General features: G+C 39.6%; 1 protein-coding gene across 4 annotated transcripts in view; it reads right to left on the bottom strand.

Moving 5' to 3' along the window:
* The window catches only part of dip2a (disco-interacting protein 2 homolog A), a 132,935-nt gene that overhangs the window by 55,589 nt on the left and 53,018 nt on the right, over positions 1-24,328 (bottom strand). For all 4 annotated transcript variants that reach the window (XM_053627590.1, XM_053627591.1, XM_053627592.1 and 1 more), the window contains exon 2: positions 13,858-13,929. In XM_053627590.1, the coding sequence (XP_053483565.1) occupies positions 13,858-13,929 (72 nt within the window). The remainder of the gene's footprint in view (positions 1-13,857; positions 13,930-24,328) is intronic.

The following is a 24,328-nucleotide window of genomic DNA, read 5'->3' as shown; positions in this document are numbered from 1 at the left end:
TTCAGCTCATCAGCTCATTATCAGGATATCCAGTTAGACGCTGAACAGTAGGAGATTGAGCACTTAACACGTAACCGTACTGTATATCCTGTATGGTTTAATAATAATTTTACTCAATCATAAGTTTTAAAGCCTTTACTACTTATTTAATACATACAGTGAGATCCAAGAGTAGACAAAACGCTTCTATTTTACATTCCTCTCTAATGTAATACCGCAATTTTCATCCCGTTTTATATTATAACGTGAGTGGAAAGTAGAATCTCTGAAATATTTAAATGATTCTCTTAGTATTTGGTTCGTCCGCTTTCTACTTTAACGCCAGCGTGCACCCGGGCCGGCACGGACTCCAGAAGTTTGTGTCGAAACCTTTTAGATCGGATTCATCGGAGCGTCGTCTGAACACGCGCTTCGATAGAAGAGATTAGACATGAGGGAAACCGAAGCAGTTAACGCGGTTAATATCCCTAAAGCGTTACAGGAAATAGTGTCAGTGCTGTTAAGACGTCGTCGTACCTACACCACACTGCATGCAAACGACGATCCTTCGAGGTGCCTTTAGTTTCATAAAACATCTTAGATTAATCGGCGCGTCTAGTAACAGCCGAAAGCACGCTGAGTTGGCAGGAGAGAAGAAAAAAAAAAACAATTAGAAAAACAATAAAAGTGCATAATAGCTTCTCGGAACCCAGGTTACTGTCTGTGAGGGGTTTCCTCTGGGTTCTCTGGTTTCCTCCCACCTCCTAGTATTCCCAGGATAACCTCTGGATCCACCTCGACTCTTACCGGGATAAAATGGTTACTGAAGATGAACGGACGAGTGAGTGAATAACTGAATGGACAAACTTGCGAAGTTAATATACAGTTATTTTAATATAATAGTGTTAACAAGGACTCAAGACAGTTCTCCTCCTCGCCAGCAGAGGTCACATTCAACAGAATACTTGCACATCCTCTAACATCCACTTCCTGGTTACATCCGGATTTAAATATATACACAGTTGTGCCCAGAAGTTTGCTTTTGTTGCTACTGTTAACGAAATAAGACGGATCATAAGAGTCCCATGTTGGTGTTTATTTAGTTCTGTCCTGAATAAACTATTTCACATAAAAGATGCTTACATATCGTCCACAGGACGAAATAATAGCTGAATTTATAAATATTACGACTATTACATAAGGTGCGAACGTTCACTGATGCTCGAGAAGGCAACACGATACGTTAAAAGCCAGGGGGGTGTAAACTTTCGAACAGGATGATCGGTGTCAATCGCTATTACTTTGTTTAAAGATCTTATTTGTTCATTTAGTACCGCCCTTCAGACGCTACATGAGATACTTACATGTCTCCCAGAAGACAAAATACTAACAATTTACACTGAGCATCCTGTTCAAAAGTTTACACCCCCATACTGGCTGGGGAAAGGAAGCGAGGAAAGGAAACGAGGATGCACAAATGAGAAATGAGAATCACACATGGACATCCATTCATCGTGAAGTCTTGCCATTCCCTGTGTTTGAGTAAATGCTGAGCCTTGTTATTTACTGCTGACTGTTTCGAACACTTTCAACTTCTCATACCTGACTAATTCAGTTTTTGACCATTGCCTGTCTTACTGCTTTTAGATGTTTGGATTGTGTCTGCTGTTATTTGTTTTAAACCTCTTCCACATGCTTATGAGATGCCATTGGTTTACAAATTTAAATAGCAGTGTAATGAGCTGAAGTGAGATGTTAGTTATGTTATTTGTAACCCCTGCAACTGTAATGGGGTTTTACTGGTTATAATGAGAATTGTATTGTTTTTAATGGAAACTCTAATGGTCGCTGTGGGTCTCTACTGGTTGTAGAGACTCTACTGTAAATACTCTACTGTATTTGTTGCCTTCTATTGGTGGCATGTTATGTCTAGTGGATACCATTAATGAGCAATAATGGTAATGGTTTTAACGGTTAGCTGATGGTTTGGAATTGTATTTGTAGTGGAAACCTTTAGAATTCCTGTGAGGGTTTCTATTGGAGGTTGTTGTTGGTTTTTTTGTTTTTTTTTCCAGCAGGGACATACGTCTACATTTCACATGTTTATTGTCTTTTCTTTCTGTCAGATTTTAGCACAGTGTGTTATACAGTGCTCTACCGATATTGCTGATTAGCCAATCAACTAACTCTTGACTGTTAGCAAAACAGATGGTTATTAGCTAGCTTCTATAACTTTCCCTTTTCTAAAAGAGTGGTGGTAGCTGAGTAGTTAAGATGTTGGGCTGATGATTGGAAGGTTGTGAGTTCAAATCCCTGCACCACCAAGCTGCCACTGCTGGGACCATGAGCAAGGCCTATAACACTCAAACTGCTCAGTTGTATAAACAAGATAAATGTAAGTCTGGCAAAATACTGTAAATGTAAAGCAGTATATTACGCTGTAAACCAGCCAAAACGACACGTTCTAGCATTACTATCTGTAAGTAAGATGTCTTTTGACAAAGACTAACGTTTGGGATGAATCTCAATTCATAACCACAGACAGATTTGGAGAATCGCAATTCAAAATATACAGACAACAATGCATATCACTAAACCAGACTGACCAGGCACATTTGAAAAACCAGAAGTGGCTAAACATAGGGCGTACGCTCACCCACACCAAATGAGCAGTAAGCCCAGCACAGAAAAATGACATCACCAGGCGCAGAAACAGCCGAGACTGTGGTCAGCTTTCTGAGGCAACGTGAGGATAAGTGCCCCTACGGGCCACTGAAACATCTCAAACATCCTTCAGCTAAAACCTCAAATGACAGGGCACGCAAGGTCAAGACGGTTCATCAATCCTCTAAATTTATTCCCTTCACCTTTTACAATGTGATGACTCATACCGCTGGACTGTGATGGAATTCCATGAATTTCAAGAAGAAGGAGAAACCACAGCTCGCCACGTTTTATGTTTACTGACCGTAGTGTTGCATGGAATTTTCTATGGAAAAAAGGCTGGAATATAACTGAGACACGCTAAATTCTGTACATACCTACCGAAAACGATAACAATCGCCGGAGAACGACAGTTTACTATTACAATATTGACTAAGAAAAACATCATAACATACCTGTACTGTATACGATACTGTGTGATAGTCTTAGGCAGGCTTTTTAAAAAAAAATAAAAAAAATTTTAAATGCATTTTTAATCTTAGATCTATAAATCTATATTATCTAAATCTAAATCTATATTATCACTACAAAGGAGTAAATATAATTTCCAGAAAATAATGATTATAAAACTTATGTTCGAACACTGCAGGAAAAATAATGATAAAATAATAACAGTGTGTAACCATTAACATATATGAATAATAAAACCATCACAGGCACTTCTTTATAGTACTTTATTGATATTTAGAAACTTTTCATTTTTTAAGTAACCATAGAATTTAGGTACGCGTACCTGTATACGTGCTGTATTCTGCTTTGCGATATAAATCACGGTGTAAAACCGTTATCGTGCAGAGCTTTCACTACTACTCTCAGAAAACCAAGCTATAAATATCTAACTGTAAAGTTCTACATGACCAAGGTTCAAACAGCCAAAATGTCTTATCTAATCTGCATGTTAAAACATTACAAACACTTCTTCTCGGATATCAAGGTAACGATAACGTTTCCCCCCCAAACGCCAAAGCCACATCAGGCCATTTAGCTCATTTCCAAGACAGGTTCTGGGCAGCCATTTCTTTCTGACCTTTAACCTCATGTGCCCTGGCAACGGAAATCAAATCAAATAGAATGCACGGTAAAAGTATAGAAAATAATGTCATTATTTATGAAACTATAAAAGTAAACGTAGTCCTCTATATCAACACGAATAAAACTGACATAAGTTACTGCACTGAGAGAGCTAGATATTCCCCGGCTAATCCCTAAAGCATTAGCTAACATGATTATTGCACTAATCACAATACAAACTGACTAGAAAAAAAAAAAACACACAGATAATATCAGACAGATAGTTGTAGAACTAGTTCTCGTACCACTTCTCTTTGTGTGTTGGGTTTCTTTCCCCGTTTGAAGGAGAATCACAAACAATTCTGGCATACGAAGCACTAGGTATGCACTCGAACAGGATCTTATAGGACAACAGGAAACATTCCACATTCATTAACGTGAACATGCAGCACTGCACGGTGCATTTACACCCAGTTCTTTCATTCATCCTGACTGTATTGAAACATCAGGTTAGTTTATTTCTATTTTGGGAAATTGATCCAACTCTAGCAGAGGCCATTTATGAACCTGAGTGATGTAGCTGAGGTTGAGAAACTGTCCGAAACGCAGTACTGGCACTTCTTTCACGTTTTTTTTTTAAAACTGGGTGTTCCTGTGATTCCACGAGCATACTGGTAGGGTTCATAATGTTACACTTTAAAGCCAAAACACAGATACAGACTAGAGTTCGACGGATATTGGCTTTTACCGATACGATAACCAAGTTGGGCGGTACCTGCCGATAACCGATTAATCAATCAGATTGATTCTTTATGAAAACATAAGACTCAAAGTAAAATATTGCGGAACTTTATTACAGAAATAAACAGTACTGACTGCACCATGTAAAGTACTGTACTTTTTTAAATGAAAAAAAAAATATATATATATATATATGAACTAATAATAAATATTAAGGTAAATAAATGATATACATCCAAACAGTACCAAAAAGTAACACTCCAAATAACAAATAAAAAATCGAGACATTCAAAATGAATAAAAAACACTTCAAATAACACGACAAAATTAGTCAGTGATAGTTTTTATTTCACCTCTAGAGGCCGCTCTCGTACTGTATAATGACAGTGGACGCTTCTCAGCCGCTCCATCAACTGAATTTTTGCTGAGTACCGATTGGTTATCGGTACCGATTAATCTATGAAACTGATCAATCAGTCGACCTGTAATACAGACACTAGTATTTGTAGCACTATACAGATACAGGTATAAATACAGATTGTGGCATTTCATTTTTTGTTACACCCCTTGGTTTGCACTGCATTTGCCACTTATTTTACTTATTATATTCTAAATTTTACTCCGTCAACTCCGCCTCCGTGCAGAGCCTGAACTCTTTCCATTACACCATCTGCCACACTTAGCAAACCCAACCTATAGATGCCCTTCATTCTAGTGGAGCAGACAAAATATACAAGTGCTTCAAAATGTTTCATCAGATCTCTGCTAACCCAGCGGGATTTAACCCTTTCTTCCTAGAGAGCCAAAAATATTACCACAAGGAATCATTTAGCCTCTTTCTACTGTAGACGTCTCCTAGCAACCACCCCACCATTGAGCCCAAACGCCCTGGCAAAGAAAACCTGCTGAATAGTGCTCAAGCCTGCAATGTTAATGCGGAAGAGCATTCACTGGAGGTAAAGGAGACTTTTCAGGACCTAAACTCTTTCAGTCCACTCAGGGAAGGTCACATATATCACTGCAGCTTAGAAAAGAGACATAAAGTGAGCAGTTGCTAGCTGTAAATCATTAAGACATTCTTTCAATACACTGCTCAATGTCTTAATTAGGACCGAGTGGGGTGTTTTTACGATGGAGGGATTGGACTGTGTGTGATTTCCTGAGTCTGGGAGTGATGAAAATGGTTCAAGATGTAACTGACAAAGATAATTAAAGAGTATATTCTTTTGTTTATTACTCAGAGTAATGCAGAAAGCTGTCCAGTCAGGTGACACTGGATCGAAAATGGTTTAATTCTTCTTATCGCATCAATTAGCCAAAAAGAAAAACTGGAAAGGGTCACTGTTCACAAATCAAATGATGGATGGAGGGATTATGAGGGACCGAATACAAACATGAAATAAGATATCATGGCTCTTCTATTTTTTCCTCTGAAAGAGCACTCAGCATGACTCTGCTAAGCACTGCAGGTTGGCTTAGAGAGAAGAAACGTTAACAACTGATTTCTGACTCATGAAGTTACAGGCTTGCCTAATTCAATAAAGTGGGCAGATTTACTAAGAATTTGAGTTCCTGGAAAAAAAAAAAAAAAAAAACCCAACACTATTACGCAATCAAGTTCCAATTACCATCAGCATATTCACAAAGCTGTGCTCATATTCAGTCATTAATTAACACAAGGCATGCATCTGCTTTAACCTGCATGACACCTCTTCTCTTAGCAACTCTTTTCCTGTCTTACTAAGAGGAAAGGTAAAAGCTGATCATTAAAATTTAAAACCTCATGTGAAGATGAGTCCATCTCGCCATTTATTGGGATTTAGCGCCGGCGTTTATCTGAAAAGAACAAACCATCTCTGGTGTTCTCTATCGGATACCACGAAATACTAAAAGACATCAAATGTTCCATGGAATATTGATATTGTCAGATGAATTGAATATCAAACACAAAACTTCTCCATCAGACACCAGCATTCTCTAACAAACAGCAACAACAGGCGCCAGTGTTATCTGTTAAATATAACAGCCACCAACAGTCTACATTACATGCAAATATTATCCATCAGGCACAACACTCATACTATTATTGTAACAATCCATATTCAAATAATAATTTAACCATCAATATTCACCACCAAACTCTAACATTCTCCACCAAATGTCAACAACAGCAAATCAAACACAAATGACTACCAATATTCACCATTAAAGATCAACATTCTCCAGAGAACACCAATAAATACCAATAATAAATACCAATATTCACAGTCAAATGCTAACATTGCCCTTTAAACACCAACGAACACAGATATTTACCATTAAAGATTAACATTCTCAAACAAACACCAATAAATACCAATATTCACAATCCAATACCAACATTCTCCTCTAAACACCAATAAATAATAACATTCACAACTACATACCAGCATTCTCCTCTAAACATCAGTGAATACCACCATTCACCATTAAATATCAACATTCCCCTTTAAACCACAATAAATACCAATATTCACAATCAAATACCAACATTCTCCTCTAAACACCAATAAATACTAACAATCACCATGATATACCAGCATTCTCCTCTAAACATCAGTGAATACCACCATTCACCATTAAATATCAACATTCCCCTTTAAACCACAATAAATACCAATATTCACCATTAAATACCAACATTCTCCTTTAAACACCCATACTCATAATCAAATACCAACATTCTCCTCTAAACACCAATAAATAATAACATTCACCATGATATACCAGCATTCTCCTCTAAACATCAGTGAATACCACCATTCACCATTAAATATCAACATTCCCCTTTAAACCACAATAAATACCACCATTCACCATTAAATACCAACATTCTCCTCTAAACACCAATAAATAATAACATTCACCATGATATACCAGCATTCTCCTCTAAACATCAGTGAATACCACCATTCACCATTAAATATCAACATTCCCCTTTAAACCACAATAAATACCACCATTCACCATTAAATATCAACATTCCCCTTTAAACCACAATAAATACCACCATTCACCATTAAATATCAACATTCCCCTTTAAACCACAATAAATACCACCATTCACCATTAAATACCAACATTCTCCTCTAAACACCAATAAATAATAACATTCACCATGATATACCAGCATTCTCCTCTAAACATCAGTGAATATCACCATTCACCATTAAATACCAACATTCCCCTTTAACATCAATGAATACCAATATTCAAAATTAAATACCAACATTCTCCTTTAAACAACAATAAATACCAATAATAAATATCAATATTCACAATCAAATACCAACATTCTCCTCTAAACACCAATAAATAATAATATTCACCATGACATACCAGCATTCTCCTCTAAACATCAGTGAATACCACCATTCACCATTAAATATCAACATTCCCCTTTAAACCACAATAAATACCAATATTCACAATCAAATACCAACAGTTTCCTCTAAACACCAATAAATAATAACATTCACCATTACATACCAGCATTCTCCTCTAAACATCAGTGAATACCACCATTCACCATTAAATATCAACATTCCCCTTTAAACCACAATAAATACCAATATTCACAATCAAATACCAACAGTTTCCTCTAAACATCAGTGAATATCACCATTCACCATTAAGTACCAACATTCTCCCTTTAACATCAACGAATACCAATATTCAAAATTAAACACCAACCTTCTCCTTTAAACACCAATAAATACCAATATTTACCATCAACCACCAACAGTCTCCTTTACACACCAATGAATACCAATACTCAACTTCAATCACCAACATTCTTCAACAAACACCAATATTCACCATCACCAACATTCCCCATCACATACCAGTATTATCCATTGAGCCTAGTCATACTGTACATTAACAGTCTCGATCAAATACCATTCTCCATTAAGCCACCAACAATACTTATATTTATCATCAATCACCATAAATAAACACTCATTTTCCACTGACCACAACAAACTCTAAAATTCTCCATCAAACACCAATATCCACTATTACTGTAAACAGTCATTCTCCAGTAGAAACCACCATGCTCTATCAAACACCACTGTTCTTCATCTGATACTGTCCATCGTTCTAACTGTCTGTAGTTCTATCTATTCTACCATCATTTACATTTCATATAACTGTCTTTCTACCTGTAATTCTACCATATATTGTTCTATATAATGCTATTCTCCATCTCGTGCAATGAAATAATCTATTGATTGGTTATTATATTTGATCTATCTTTGTAGTATTTTATTCTTCTACGTTATCTACAGTATATTCCACACACACAAAAAAAAAAACCCCTAAAATCATCCAACACCTCTGTGATCAGAAAACGCCAGCACTCTACAAAGATAACAGAGATATATGACCAGCAGCACTGCTCCAGTCGCTAATGTTCTTCACACGTGCTTGATGACCAATCAGGTCACTGCTCTCAATCCCAGCCATGGCTGCTACTGCTCATGTACGTTGGAGAGAACATTCCAGATCAACTGGCTGCATATAAAAATTCATGTGTGTACATCAACACTTGAACTTTCCAGATGTTTTGGGGGGTTTGTTTTTCTCCCAGTGAGCCCTAATCTTTTCAGTGATGTCATCTTTTGCGAAATGGAAATTGAATCTGGTAGTCTAAGACTTGAAAGTTGGTAGAAAAAAATAAATAAATAAATGAAGGAAAACGGCTGTCAGTAAGACGCTGGCCTTGTGCTCTGACTTTCATAAGAAACTGCTGACGTACTCGTATGCTTAGAAGCTCCTTCTGTCTTCCGCACGGCTGCATTTCTGGCCGCACTGTTTAATATGGTGTGGTATTTTCTACTTTGGAGACTAAATGGACCATGGTGATAAGTGTGTTTTGCAAGTTCTGTTATCACCACAAACCCAAGACATACTTGATTATTGGAGAAGAAAAATAACATAACTGCCAGTAGGCTGTACGACTCGACTGCTGGGAATCTGAACTTCAACAACAAACACACTTCATTAATTAGATGAAATGGTTTCAATTTGCGTTCGTCTTTTTTCTACTATTTATATCTATCTATTTTTCTATACATCTGTCTGTCTGTCTATCTATCTATCTACAGTGGTGCTGGAAAGTTTGTGAACTCTTTAGAATTTTCTAGATTTCTGCATAAATACGACCTAAAAGATCATCAGATTTTCATATGAGTCGTGACAGTAGATAAAGAGAACACAATTGAACAAATGAGACAAAATTATTCTACTTAGTCATTTATTTATTGAAGAAAATGATCCAATATTACATATCTGTGAGTGGCAAAAGTATGTAAAAGGGCGTAACCATGGTATGGACATTGGCGGGGTTAAAAAACTGGAACTGACGTTAGCCTAGCCTACTTCACGCGTGTGCAAATATGAACAACTAATTGACGTTCTTAAGAACAAACCAAGCCATGGTAGGATGCTTTCTATACTAAGCTAAGGTCACCTACTATTTAGGTATCTAGTTACTGACTGTCTGAAAAAAGCTCGTATGTTCTGCTGCACTTTTCTACGCTTGGCTGCGGTCTCTGAGCTGCTAAAATATATCAACGAACTGGCGCTGAGTATGGACGCAACCAAGTGTACAATTGGAGGGGGGGGGCACACCTATTTTCCTTAACAAATGGAAATATATTAAAAAGGAACAGACAGAAATAAATAGAATAGATGAAGAACAGACAGATCCGTTGGCAGGGTTCATTAAAGGGGGACATATAGCAAATATTTTCTACCGTATATTGGGGGGAACAGATTGGTATTTCCTCAACACTGAGGGGGACACGACCTCCCCAAAGAATGCGTGGTTACGCCCATGATGTGAACCAGTATCCGATGTGACCCCCTTGTGCAGCAATAACTGCAACTAAACGTTTCTGGTAACTTTTTATTCTTCTTTAGTAGAAGGACTTGTGTGTTTAGGATCGTTGTCTTGCTGTATGACCCACCTTCTCTTGAGATTCAGATCATCACAGATATCCTGATATTTTCCTTTAGAAGTCACTGGTATAATTCAGAATTCACTGTTCCATCAATGACGTCGAGTCGTCCTGCCCAGATGCAGCAAAACAGCTCCAAACCATGACACTACCACCACCATGTTTCAAAGATGGGAGAATGTTCTTATGCTGGAATGCAGAGTTTTCCTTTCTCCAAACATAATGCTTCTCATTTCAACCAAAAAGTTCTATTTTGGTCTCATCCATCTACAAACGATTTTTCCAACAGTCTTCTGGCTTGTCCATGTGATCTTTATCAAACTGCAGAGTGGCAGCAATGTTGTTTTTGGAGAGCAGTAGCGTTCTGCTTGCAGCCCTGCCATGCACACCATTGTTCTTCAGTGTTCTCCTGATGGTGGACTCATGAACATTAACATTAGCCAATGTGAGAGAGGTCTAAAGTTGCTTAGAAGCTACCCTGGGTTCCTTTGTGACCTCGTGGACTATTACATGTCTTGCTCTTGGAGTGATTTTTGTTGGTGTCCACTCCTGAGGAGGGGAACGACGGTCTTAAATTTCCTCCATTTCTACACAATCTGTCTGACTGTAGATCGGTGGAGTCCAAACTCTTTAGAGATGGTTTTGTGTCCTTTTCCAGTCTGATGAGCATCAACAACTCTTTTTCGCAGGTCCTCAGAAATCTCCTTTGTTTGTGCCATGATACACTTCCACAAACACGTGTTGTGAAGATCAGACTTTGATAGATCCCTGTTCTTTAAATAAAACAGGACACTCACTCACTCACTCACACCTGATCATCATCCCACTGATTGAAAACACCTGACTCTAATCTCACCTTCATATGAAACTGCTAATCCTAGACGTTCACATACTTACCACTCACAGATGTGTAATATTAGATCATTTTCCTCGATAAATAAACGACCAACTATAACATCTTTGTCTCGTTTGTCTAATCGGGTTCTCTTTACCTACTTTTAGAACTTGTGTGAAAATCTGCTGATGTTTTAGGTCATATTTACGCAGGAAGATAGAAAATTCTAAAGAGTTCACAAACTTTCAAGCACCACTCTATCTATCTATCCATCTATAAACATAAGCTTGTTTTATTTAGTGCTATATTATCATAATATGTTCTATTTATCTGTCAGTCTGTATAATGGTGTTCTAGGTTTTGCAGGAGCTGAGGATGTCTCAAGCTGACAGATTCTCACTCAGACTCTCAACACCTTCCTCTGCAGGTGACGGGGTGACGATGGGGGTGTTGATTGAAACACTCAGTCTCATGGGAAACAGCTTGCAAGGATCTTCTGGAAAATGGTTTCCTGGTTGCCTGAAATAATGCAGATGGATCCCATGATGTCTGCAACACGTGGCTCGTTTGAAAACAGTGGCCTGGTTTCCTGTCTGATGACCAAACCGAAGGTCCGAGATCCTCATAAAATATTCATGTGGACCATTCAGACTGCAGCTAAAAATATACACATGAAAAAGGACGTCTAGCTCTTTCTGTATTCATGTCCCCAAGGAGAGTTTAAAGTGCACAGCAGGGACTATTATGAGAGAAGAGATGCACTCAGATATCGATCTCATCCTGTGGGCTCGGGCTTACAGAAAACCTGTAACCTGTTCCTCAGGCATGTGCACGGCATTGGTTATTAAATATACACATACAGTATTATATACAATTTGGTCATACACAACTGTATGTTCAATTTTCAAAGCTAAAAATAAAATAACTCTGGGAGGCAGGGTCTAGTGCGGTGGAATGGTCAAGGGAAAAAAAGCTGTCCAAGATGGCTGCCTCAATAACATCACAGCATTTGCGTATATAGTGACATTTTGTCATAAATATTCGTAATTTACACTTTTTCGTAAAACCCCATCAGCAACCGTAAAAACTGGGTGTAAGTTGAGGCAGATATTTTCTTTAAAAAGATGAGACAGACTTCTATTACTTGCTAGCAACATTAGCCTTGCATCTTCAGTGCTAAGATAAAGAAGCAAACTTCAGACAGACTCAGTACGTTTACATGGACAACAATAATCCGATATGAACCCGATTAAGACGATACTCTGATTAAGAAACTAGCATGTAAACAGAGATTATTGATGACCTTAATCCGATTAAAGTCATACTCGAAGTAAACACAAATCCAATTAAGATGTGTAGAGTACTCCTGTTTTAGTCGCGTTACAGACATGTACACACCTTAATCACACTATTAACGTCGTGTGGGAGTTTTCACCACATTGTGCGACAGGACACGTACACACACGGCAGCGCTCAACCGTTTAACGGCAAACAAGAGAGCACGGCTGTGTCTGGAACCGCATACTTACCTACTATATAGTAAGTGAAATACACATATTTAGGCAAGTACGCGATTTGGGACGCAGCCCACGGCTTCAAGCAGTCGTCTATTTGCACGTATAACACGACGAATAATTAACCGCACTCGAAAATATGCTTTCGTAAAATAAAAAAATCAAACACCCAGAACTGTATACGGTCCCATGACGAAGACGAACTCTACGTCGATACGTGAAATTCCGGAGGGAACGTCGGACGGCGTGGCGTCGGGACGTAACGACGTGCGCCGTTAATCGCTCTACGTTCTATAACACCTAAAACCTGAACATGAAAGGAATATTCTAAAAGCGACTCATGTAAACACCTTAATCAGAATATTATACGTCTTATTCAGAACAAGGTCAGTAATTAGATTATTACTGTCCGTGTAAACGTCGTCAGTGAGTGAGTGGGTGGGTGAGTGACTTTCTGATTGAATTATGTGCCTTGATAAAGTTTTAAACATACACACTTTAAAATATCTTCTAGGTCCTCTTACTAAAAAAAATGTCTGCATAACTGGCTGCGTAATGAGCTGCTGAGATGAATTTGGTATAATATAGTCCGGCAAATGCTAAAATGTGCAACGCGTGCTCAATCAAAGCAGAACATCTCTGTCCAGACATCATTAAGAATCTGACTCATCACTAAGCCTGATTTCTGCTCTGCGATGCAGATAACATCTGTTCTCATCCTCCGAGAGAGAGAGAGAGAGAGAGAGAGAGAGAGAGAGATTCCATTAATGTGAGGTGTATGTGACAGGGTCAGGCACCAGGCCTTAATGAAATTACAGCAGTGACACAGTGACGCAGTAAAACCCGCGATTCTCTCCGTTCCCGCCTCAAGGTCGGAGGAACGATTTGTAAAGAATGAGAGATATACCCTCAAACTAAGCATTAAAGACGTGCACTGTCTGTAGTGTGTGATTGTTCCCTGCAATGGGTTGGCACCCCATCCATAGTGTCCCCGCCTTGTTCCCTGAGTGCCCTGGGATAGGCTCCAGGCTCCCCGTGAAAATGGATGTACCTTGTATCTGCGGTATGTAGGGTGCTAGCAGCTTTCCTCTCTTCTTCTCATAGCCCTTCTGTGTAATGTCTCCTACAGAGAGAGAGAGAGAGAGAGAAAAGTTATGAGTCACTGAGTCATCTTAATGGTAGGATAACTAAAAAAAAAAAAAACAAAACATAAAATAACATTATAACGATATTTATAAAGACACCTTCTGACTTTTGGCCACACCTCTTACACAACAACAACAACCTCACAGGCAAAACTGAATCAAATCCAAAACTGCCAAGTAACAGCAAAAAGGACAGGACAACACGTCAGTCAGTGCCTTCAAATAACGTCCACAAACTTCAAATCCTCAAATATTAATGAATCATAGCATGAACATTTAGATTAATTGGTGACATACATTCCATAATTAGTAACAAATAGTCCAATTAACCAATAGCAACAATCTTCTTATTAAAATCCATAGCATACTCCATCAGATGCCATTATAGATAGAGCACATTCACTCGATACTTATACAGCAGAACAACAGATGGACTTCAGGTACAGACAGGATAACAGAGCGTAATCCACTTCTCTGGCCAACGAAACAACTTTACTGCATTCCTCACATTCTGAATACGTAACTCATTACAGTGAATGCAGTCCACATAAAGCACACGTCTCAAATCACTGCACTGACCGCCAGGCTAACTTACATACAACACTTCTCCCAAATCACTGCACTGACCGCCAGGCTAACTTACATACAACACTTCTCCCAAATCACTGCACTGACCGCCAGGCTAACTTACATACAACACTTCTCCCAAATCACTGCACTGACCGCCAGGCTAACTTACATACAACACTTCTCCCAAATCACTGCACTGACCGCCAGGCTAACTTACATACAACACTTCTCCCAAACCACTGCACTGACCGCCAGGCTAACTTACATACAACACTTCTCCTAGCTGTATTAGCGTCCGAGTTAGAGTCGATATCAGTATTAGAGTCTGAGTTAGAATCGATATCAGTGTCAGTGTCTGAGTTAGAGTCGATATCAGTGTTAGTGTCTGAGTTAGAGTCGATATCAGCGTTAGAGTCTGAGTTAGAGTCGATATCAGTGTTCGAGTCTGAGTTAGAAACTATATCAGTGTTAGAGTCTGAGTTAGAGTCGATATCAGTGTTAGAGTCTGAGTTAGAGTCGATATCAGTGTTAGAGTCTGAGTTAGAAACTATATCAGTGTTAGAGTCTGAGTTAGAGTCGATATCAGTGTTAGAGTCTGAGTTAGAGTCAGTATCAGTGTTAGAGTCTGAGTTAGAGTCGATATCAGTGTTAGAGTCTGAGTTAGAGTCTATATCAGTGTTAGAGTCTGAGTTAGAAACTATATCAGTGTTAGAGTCTGAGTTAGAGTCGATATCAGTGTTAGAGTCTGAGTTAGAATCGATATCAGTGTTAGAGTCTGAGTTAGAATCGATATCAGTGTTAGAGTCTGAGTTAGAGTCGATATCAGTGTTAGAGTCTGAGTTAGAATCGATATCAGTGTTAGAGTCTGAGTTAGAATCGATATCAGTGTTAGAGTCTGAGTTAGAGTCAGTATCAGTGTTAGAGTCTGAGTTAGAATCGATATCAGTGTTAGAGTCTGAGTTAGAATCGATATCAGTGTTAGAGTCTGAGTTAGAGTCCATATCAGTGTTAGAGTCTGAGTTAGAGTCAGTATCAGTGTTAGAGTCTGAGTTAGAGTCAGTATCAGTGTTAGAGTCTGAGTTAGAATCGATATCAATGTTAGAGTCCATATCAGTGTTAGAGTCTGAGTTAGAGTCGATATCAGTGTTAGAGTCTGAGTTAGAGTCGATATCAGTGTTAGAGTCTGAGTTAGAGTCAGTATCAGTGTTAGAGTCTGAGTTAGAGTCAGTATCAGTGTTAGAGTCTGAGTTAGAATCGATATCAGTGTTAGAGTCTGAGTTAGAATCGATATCAGTGTTAGAGTCTGAGTTAGAGTCGATATCAGTGTTAGAGTCTGAGTTAGAGTCAGTATCAGTGTTAGAGTCTGAGTTAGAGTCAGTATCAGTGTTAGAGTCTGAGTTAGAATCGATATCAGTGTTAGAGTCTGAGTTAGAATCGATATCAGTGTTAGAGTCTGAGTTAGAGTCGATATCAGTGTTAGAGTCTGAGTTAGAGTCAGTATCAGTGTTAGAGTCTGAGTTAGAGTCCATATCAGTGTTAGAGTCTGAGTTAGAGTCAGTATCAGTGTTAGAGTCTGAGTTAGTATCGATATCAGTGTTAGAGTCTGAGTTAGAATCGATATCAGTGTTAGAGTCTGAGTTAGAGTCGATATCAGTGTTAGAGTCTGAGTTAGAGTCAGTATCAGTGTTAGAGTCTGAGTTAGAGTCCATATCAGTGTTAGAGTCTGAGTTAGAGTCAATACCAGTGTTAGAGTCTGAGTTAGAGTCAGTAGAGTGTTAGTGTCTTGCAAGCCCAGAATTTTCTTAAAGAAATGCCCATCTGGTTGTTTATCTTAAGATTATTATTAAAAACCAACGTTACTGAAGTGATAAAAATCTCAAATGCCTTCCCTGAACGTATTTGAGATGTTTAACACTTCAGTAACATTGGTTTTTAATCAAATTCCTTCACATAATTTAACAGAACCAAATGAAACAGTAGTAAACATGTCTAGAAACCCACAGAAGCATAAAACCGCAAGCTCACACAGTCTGCTGAATTTCTTCAACAATAATCCAAATTCATCATTAGTCATTAATAAACAATTTCCATCATAGTTTTATACAACGTGTTAATGATGTGTTGAATGCCCTCGTTGTTCCAGTGCACGTTTGTTTACCAGGTTTGACTGTTAGTCAGGCAATTTATACACTAATGGAAGCAATTTGGACAGATTTCCCTCACATGAGGCCTCAGTGTGATGTAACGCTCTCGTTGTTTAAGCCAACAGGAAGGAAAGAACGACAGAAATATAAACCTCCACTGGGAGACAGAGACACTGTAGCCGACAAAAGATTAAGAGCCACAATACGTGGCTTTCTGCTGTAACTGGAATTTTCCGCATATAGAAGAGATAGACATGAATGAATGGAGGGATGTATAGACGTAAAGAGGTACAGATTCAAAGTCAGGTAAAGAGATTAAATGATGCCTAGAGGAGGAATCGTGACTAAAGGAACGGGTAGACAGACAGAGGAATGAATGAATATCTGGTAGGAGTGAGTGTTGCAACTTTTCACAACTACTACAACATATTCAAGTTTTATCCTAGTTTTACAAAACCTTAAGCACTAATCCAGAAATTCCTAACTCACCAAAAATATCCATCACCATAATCAAATTTTACATGGGTGGGTGGGTGGATGGATGGATGGGTGGCTGGATGGGTGGATGGATGGATGGGTGGTGGGTGGACGGGTGGCTGGATGGGTGGATGGATGGATGGGTGGTGGGTGGACGGGTGGCTGGATGGACGGGTGGCTGGGTGGGTGGACGTATTGGCGGGTGGGTGGGTGGCTGGGTGGGTGGACGGATGGACGGGTGGCTGGGTGGGTGGACGGATTGGTGGGTGGGTGGCTGGGTGGATGGGTGGGTGGATGGGTGGGTGGACGGATGGGCGGATGGGCGGAAGGGCGGATGGGCGGGTGGATGGGTGGATGGGTGGCTGGGTGGGTGGGCAGGTGGGTGGATGGATGGGTCATTATTAGGTTGATCTACAATACAGAGTCTATACTAAGTCACAAGAAGGTGATTGGTTAGGGGATCGATGGATGACTGAAATGATGGATGGATAAGATGTTTTGTACATATAGTTGGACAGATCTTTGGATGGATGGATGGATGGATGGAGTATGTCCTTATTAGGTTAAGCTACAGTAAACGGTTGGTTGGAGTCAAACTGTTTTGAATGGTAATGTGGTAAATTGGATGTTCGGATGGAAATCGCGTGGATGGATGAATGGATGGATGGATGGATGGACGCATGGATGGATGGAAGTCTTTGTATTAGGGCGTAGCTATGGTACAGAAAATCTGTTTAATGTGAGTGGTTAAATAGTTGAAATGCAGGGATGAACGGAAGCCTAGATGGGTAAATGGATGGATATGTCCATGGTAGGTTGAGATACAGTAAAGAATTGTGTAGCATTAGAAGGGTAAAATGCTACAGGAATGAATGGATGGATGGATGGATGAGGCTTCAATGGGTCGATCTACAGTACAGAATGCTAAGGGAATGTTTGATTGGTTAGGGGATAGATAGATGATTGAATTGAAGCTTGGATGAGTTTTGTAGAGATAGACTCTGTACTGATGTTTGGATGGGTGGATGGATGAAGCCTTATCAGGTTAAGCTACGTTAAAACGGCTAGTTGGAGTCAAAGTAGTCTGAATGGTGATGGTGTAAACAGATGTTTGGTTGGAAAATGGGTGAATGGATGCATGACTGAAAGGGTAGATATCCACCATACATTCATTCATCCACCCATTTTTATTGGATTGATGGATGGAAGTCTGTGGCATGAGAGTGGTTAAATAATAGAAATGCATGGATGAATGGTTGAATGGATGGATGGATAAATGGATGGATGGATGGAGATTACCTTGAGCTACAGTAAAGAAACCGTGTCACTTGAAAGCAGATAAATGGTAGCGGAAATGAAAGATGTACAGTATGGATGGATGGATGGATGGATGGATGGGTGAATAAATGATGAATGGATGGAAGTACAAATCACAAAATAAAACAACTCATTGATTTCGAATTCTACACCCAGACACACGCAATCCCAAGCAAGCACACAAACACACACTGTCCTCGTGTGGTCTAAACACAGCTGCTGGAGGTTTAATGTTGTGTCTGAAACACTGCAGTGACTCTGAGGGATTGCAGTGAGATGTTTAATCCCCTTCTCATCCCCCCCCGACCACAACGAAAACACGGAAACACGGCGTGAAGAGCCTGTATATTCCCCAACAAAAGGCGCATTGATTCAGAGACTAACAATGCTAAAGAATCGCCAGCGGCTTTCCACACCTTCACAAAGCAGAGAATTACAAACGGCCTGAAACAAAGCAGTGGAGAGGGATGCTGGGAAAACCTTTCCAGTGAAACAACTGGGACACAGACGGATCAGTCAATAGTCCTCAGACATGCCTTACTAGACAGAGACAATGTCAGTATCAGTATCTATCAGGGTCATTAGGGTGAGGGTTAACCCATCCCTAACCCTTAGGAATCTTCAGTATTTAGTGCATTAATCAACCACAGCAGATTCTTGCTCAGATTAATGTTATCTGCCATTCGTGTGTGCATGGTGCCTTGCGATGGACTGGGGTCCCATTCAGGCTGTACTCCCACCTCGCACCCAGGGTTGACCTTGACCAAGATAAAGCACTGCTGAAGATGAATGAAAGCATGAATCGAGCAGTATTACAGTCACAATCTAAAGCAGAAGAATGTGAAATATCTTTAAACAGAAAATAATTAATACCATAAATTCAACTGAAGCCTAAAAGATTTTGCATGGAGTTTCTGTGTAGGCTAGAAGTGGCTGAATTATGACTAAAATTTGTATTTGGGGGGGTGGTGGGTCAGTGGTTAAAGGATCTGGGTTATGGATCAGAAGGTCGGGGGTTCAAGCCCCAGCACTTCCAAGCTACCACTGTTGGGCCCTTGAGCAAGGCCCTTAACCCTCAACTGCTCAGATGTATAAATGAGATAAATGTAAATCGCTCTGGATGAGGCCGTCTGCCAAATGCTGTAATGTAATGTGATGTGATCGTATGCAATTTCTGACTTCCTTTGTCTCTTTTTATACTTTCCTCTCCTTTCCCTTGAACTCCTTCTTGTTGTGTTTCCCTCTCATCGCCATTCTCTTTTTAATCCTCTCGCTCAGTTCAGTATTATTCCATTTAAGCTACTTATATATATATATATATATATATATATATATATATATATATATATATATATATATATATATTTAATGACAGACAATTTGGTCCAGGCGAGAGAGTGGGTAAATATAACAGCAAAAAGAACAGTAATAATAATAATAATAATAATGATAATAATGATAATAATAATAAATCTAATTACTCTCTCATTGTTTCCGCATGTTCTTTCTCTTTCAGACTTTTCTCTCGGTGTATTAAAAGCTCCGTGTCAGCTTTCACGTGCAGGCATCTATCAACTCTGACAGTGCTGTGGTTTGGTTAAAAGCTTTTTTTTTTTTTTTATGAAGGGAGCCTCTCTTAAAGAGTGAAAATCTCCAGAGATTAATAACTCTCACTCCCTTGACACACTTTGTCTCAGTAGAGACAACAAACACCAGCCGAAAACACTGCAGACTCAAGTAACGCTGCTCACATGAGGATGAAGGATCAGACACAGGATCAGACACAGGATCATGCACAAGATCATGCACAAGATCAGACACAGGATCTGACACAGGAACATGCACAAGATCAGACACAGGATCAGACACAGGATCATGCACAAGATCATGCACACGATCATGCACAGGATCAGACAGGATCGTGCACAAGATCAGGCACAGGATCAGAAACAGGATCAGACACAGGATCAGACACAGGATCATGCACAGGATCAGACACAGGATCATGCACAGGATCAGACACAGGATCAAACACATCAGCAATGTAGAAAGATGGTTTATGGGAAAGAAATCAGGACTGTAGGTGAGGAATGAAGGACACTGTGGACATAAGTGTAGCCTTATTAATGTGGACAAGGAACAGAATAATATCTCCTGCAGGGAAGTGTGTGTGTGTGTGTGTGTGTGTGTGTGTGTGTGTGTGTGTGTGACAGAGGCTCTGCATGGAATCTGACCCTCATTTGACCTTAACACTCAGCACTGTCCAAAATGCCAAAACAAAACTTACACACTGTTACCGCAGTCACACACACACACACACCCACACACACACACACACTATATGGTTTATATCATTGTTACCTCCAATTATATCTCTATCCTATTTCTCTCTCTCTCTCTCACACACACACACACACACACCCACACACAAACACATACACACTTTCTCTCTTTCTCTCAATTAGATTTTCTCACAAGCGGCAGAGAAAGCAGCAGGAGAAATGAGCCAGACTGCGAAAAAACAGCAACATGACACACCGCAGGAAGTTTAACACTTTATGTACGCTAGTGTTTTTAGCCAAACACTCTCTCTCACACACACACACACACACACACATACACAAACACACACACATACACAAAGACACAAAGACACATACTTTCACACACATGCCCAGGTTGCAGGAGCTTCTGCTCGGACACTGAAGGAGAAATCGATAGGTGTGAGTGTGATTTTCACACCTCATTAGGGTTCCAAGCACTGCTGAGTCTAAAAATGAGAAGTTTAAGCATTAGTGACTCGTGCATTAAGGGTTGAGTATCACAGTGCACTCGTTCATCAGTTAGGAGTCCTAAGAATTAGGGGTGTATGAGTATTAAGGTGTAAACACTGGTCTATTAGTTAGGAGCCTCAGCATAATGTCAAGTGGACACAACACGTGCAACTACAGATGAGGTTCACGCCCTACACCGCCTCTAACCTGGAGAGATCCCTGACGAAGAGTCCCAAACCTGCTTTCTTACAAACATAAATGCCAGAGTTGTCTATCATGGGACTTTCTCAAGAGCAACTGGTTATCCTGGTCGTTTCTGCACTATTTTCTCGAGGTCGACCGACTGATCTGGGTTCTGCTGATGAATTAGCACCTATAACCGATCGCTCTATCGGAACTACTGTATTACTATCTATAATGAGCGGCTGAGAAGCGTCCGCTGTCGTTATACGGTACGAGAGCGGCCTCTAGAGGCGAAATATAAACTATCACTGACAAATTTTGTTGTGTTATTTGAAGTGTTTTTTATTCATTTTGTATGTCTCTGTTTTTATTTGTTATTTGGAGCGTTACTTTTTGGTTCAGTTTGGATGTATATCATTTATTTACTTTAATATTTTATATATAAATATTTAGATTTTTATTTCATTTTCACATTACAGACAATACTGTTTATTTCTAAATAAAAATCCCCTATCGCTCGACCTCCTTTATTTTCTACAGAAGCAAGGAAAAAGAGAAGACACAAATGTGGAGGAAGGGTTAGCTGGGGAGATGCAGGCGGTAATGACTGTCTGTTCTGCAAAGAGAACCGGAGGTATAGTGCAAATAAATGTAGCTATTTGTCGCGATAGTGTGTATTGCCAGGAGTCATGTAATGTTTGTTTGGATTTTGAGTATCACATGACTAATCATTTCTTATAGGCGCAATATTGTTGTGCTTATATTTTGCCCTGCCCCTCCCCCAAAATCAGATGGAAAGAACTGGATTCTGATGTTCCCACCCCCTTTCACTACAAGATGGATCACCATGAATATCACACACGTTTCAACTTGGCTGAGATCTCATGTCGAAACACACAGACAGCTGGACATAGATGAATCATGTTAATGTATCTATAATTATTTTTTCTTATGAATCGAATTAGCTTCTGTGTATGTGCGTGTGTGTATGTATGTGTGTGTGTGTGTGTGTGTGTTCAGCCATTTATCAGCTAGCATAATGAACGGGCAAGAGTAATGAATAGCTGCACATCAATTACAGCTAAATGAAAGGAAAACAATGGTGACACTGTGCAACGGACACAAAACCCAGACCTCCTCTCTGATTATCCATTCACCCACCACATCTCCCTCTCTCTCTCTCATTCCTTTTCTCACATCCCTCCCTCTCCCTCCTTATCAGATTCATTATCTGTCCCTTCAGTCATCTTTCTACTTCTCCATTCCATTCTCTCCCTTTCCCCCTCCCATCTTTCATACATTCCTTGTTCCCTCACACACTCCTACTCGTTCTCCCTCTCTCTCTCATATACCTTTCCTTTCACTCACCTGCATCGCACACTCTCTCAGTCAGAGACGGCGACACACACCACGCCTCTCGCAGCGAATCCCGTTCCCTCGGAGAGGACGGAGGCGTGAACACGGCTCACGCCGCACTTTTTCTAGATAAGCAACTTAATGCGTGGAAATGAATGTGATGAATAAATACTCATAATAACGATATTAACGAGGAGTGAGCATGAACGAGTGGACACGAATATGAATGACGACGAACGAGTGAATTTGAACGAACGGGTGTGAATGAGAGAATATGAATGACTGGGGTAAATATGAATGGGTGAGCTGATGTGAATGGATTTGACTGTCTCGATATGAGTGAGTGAATAAGTATGAATAAGTGAATATGCGTGGAAGTGGATGAATGAGTGGATATGAATAAAATATGAATTTTTTGAATGGATGAATATGAAGGAGTAAGTATGAGTGAATAAATGGATATATAAATGATTGAGTATGAATAAGAGGACTGGATGAGTATGAGTGAGTGAATATGAACGCACGAGAATGAATGAGTGAGTGTGAATGGATGGACAGTCATGAATGGACGAGTACGCGTGAGTAAGTATGAACGAATGAGTGTGAATCGATGGATATTAATGAATATGATTATGAATGGGTGCATATGAATGAATGAGAATGAGTAAGTGAATGAGAACGAATAAGTATAAATGAGTCAACTGGAGTGGATGGGTAAGAATGAATGAGTAGGAATGAGAGAATACAAGTGATATGTATGAATGAGTGAATATGAGAGGATGAGAACACGATAATATGAATGAGTGAATATTAATAATGTCTGAGCTGAACGGTTACACACCACAAAGAGGCTGAGAGCGAGTCAACACTGGGGAGGATGTGGGGATGTGAAAGAGAGGGAAAGAGAAAGAGAAATTTAATAAACAGATAGAGAGAGAGAGAGAGAGAGAGAGAGAGAGAATCTATAATGAAAATGATGGGAGACTTTTGGGACCCCAGAAGGAGCGGTGAGAGAGAATATAAAAGGAAAAACTAGAGGAAGAGGCACGGTAGAGAATGAAAAGACAGGAGTAAGGCAAGGGATTTAGAGAGAGCAAGAGAAGGATAGGGAGAGAAGGCGAGAAGAAGAGGATCTCGAGATGTGAAAGGAAAGACAGACAGGAAACAAAAAAAAAAGACACAGGGAGCTAAAAAGGGAGAGAGATCAGAAATGGAGAGGAGACTGAATGATATGTGGAGGTAGAAAGACGGAGGAAAATCAAGAAAAGGGGAACGACAGAATGAGAGAAGCAGCGTGTGTGTGTGTGTGTGTGTGTGTGTGTGTGTGTGTGTGAGAGAGAGAGAGAGAGACAGAGAGAGAGGAATGGATGAAAGAGGGCAACAGAGGAATGTAAAAGAAAGAAGAGCGGAAATGAGAGAGAGAAAGAAGGACGAGAGAGGGAGAGTGAAAAGACCAGCTGTGAAAGCACTCGGGTTTGATGGAGAGAAATAAGAAATCAGAGTAACAAGAAGCATAAAAGTAGGAGGATGATAATAAAGAGAGGCACGTTTGCTCT

Source organism: Ictalurus furcatus, chromosome 6 (genome assembly GCF_023375685.1).
Source record: "Ictalurus furcatus strain D&B chromosome 6, Billie_1.0, whole genome shotgun sequence".
Taxonomy (NCBI): domain Eukaryota; kingdom Metazoa; phylum Chordata; class Actinopteri; order Siluriformes; family Ictaluridae; genus Ictalurus; species Ictalurus furcatus.
The sequence above is the reverse complement of the archived record's forward strand: the minus strand, read 5'-3'. Positions and strand labels throughout refer to the sequence as shown.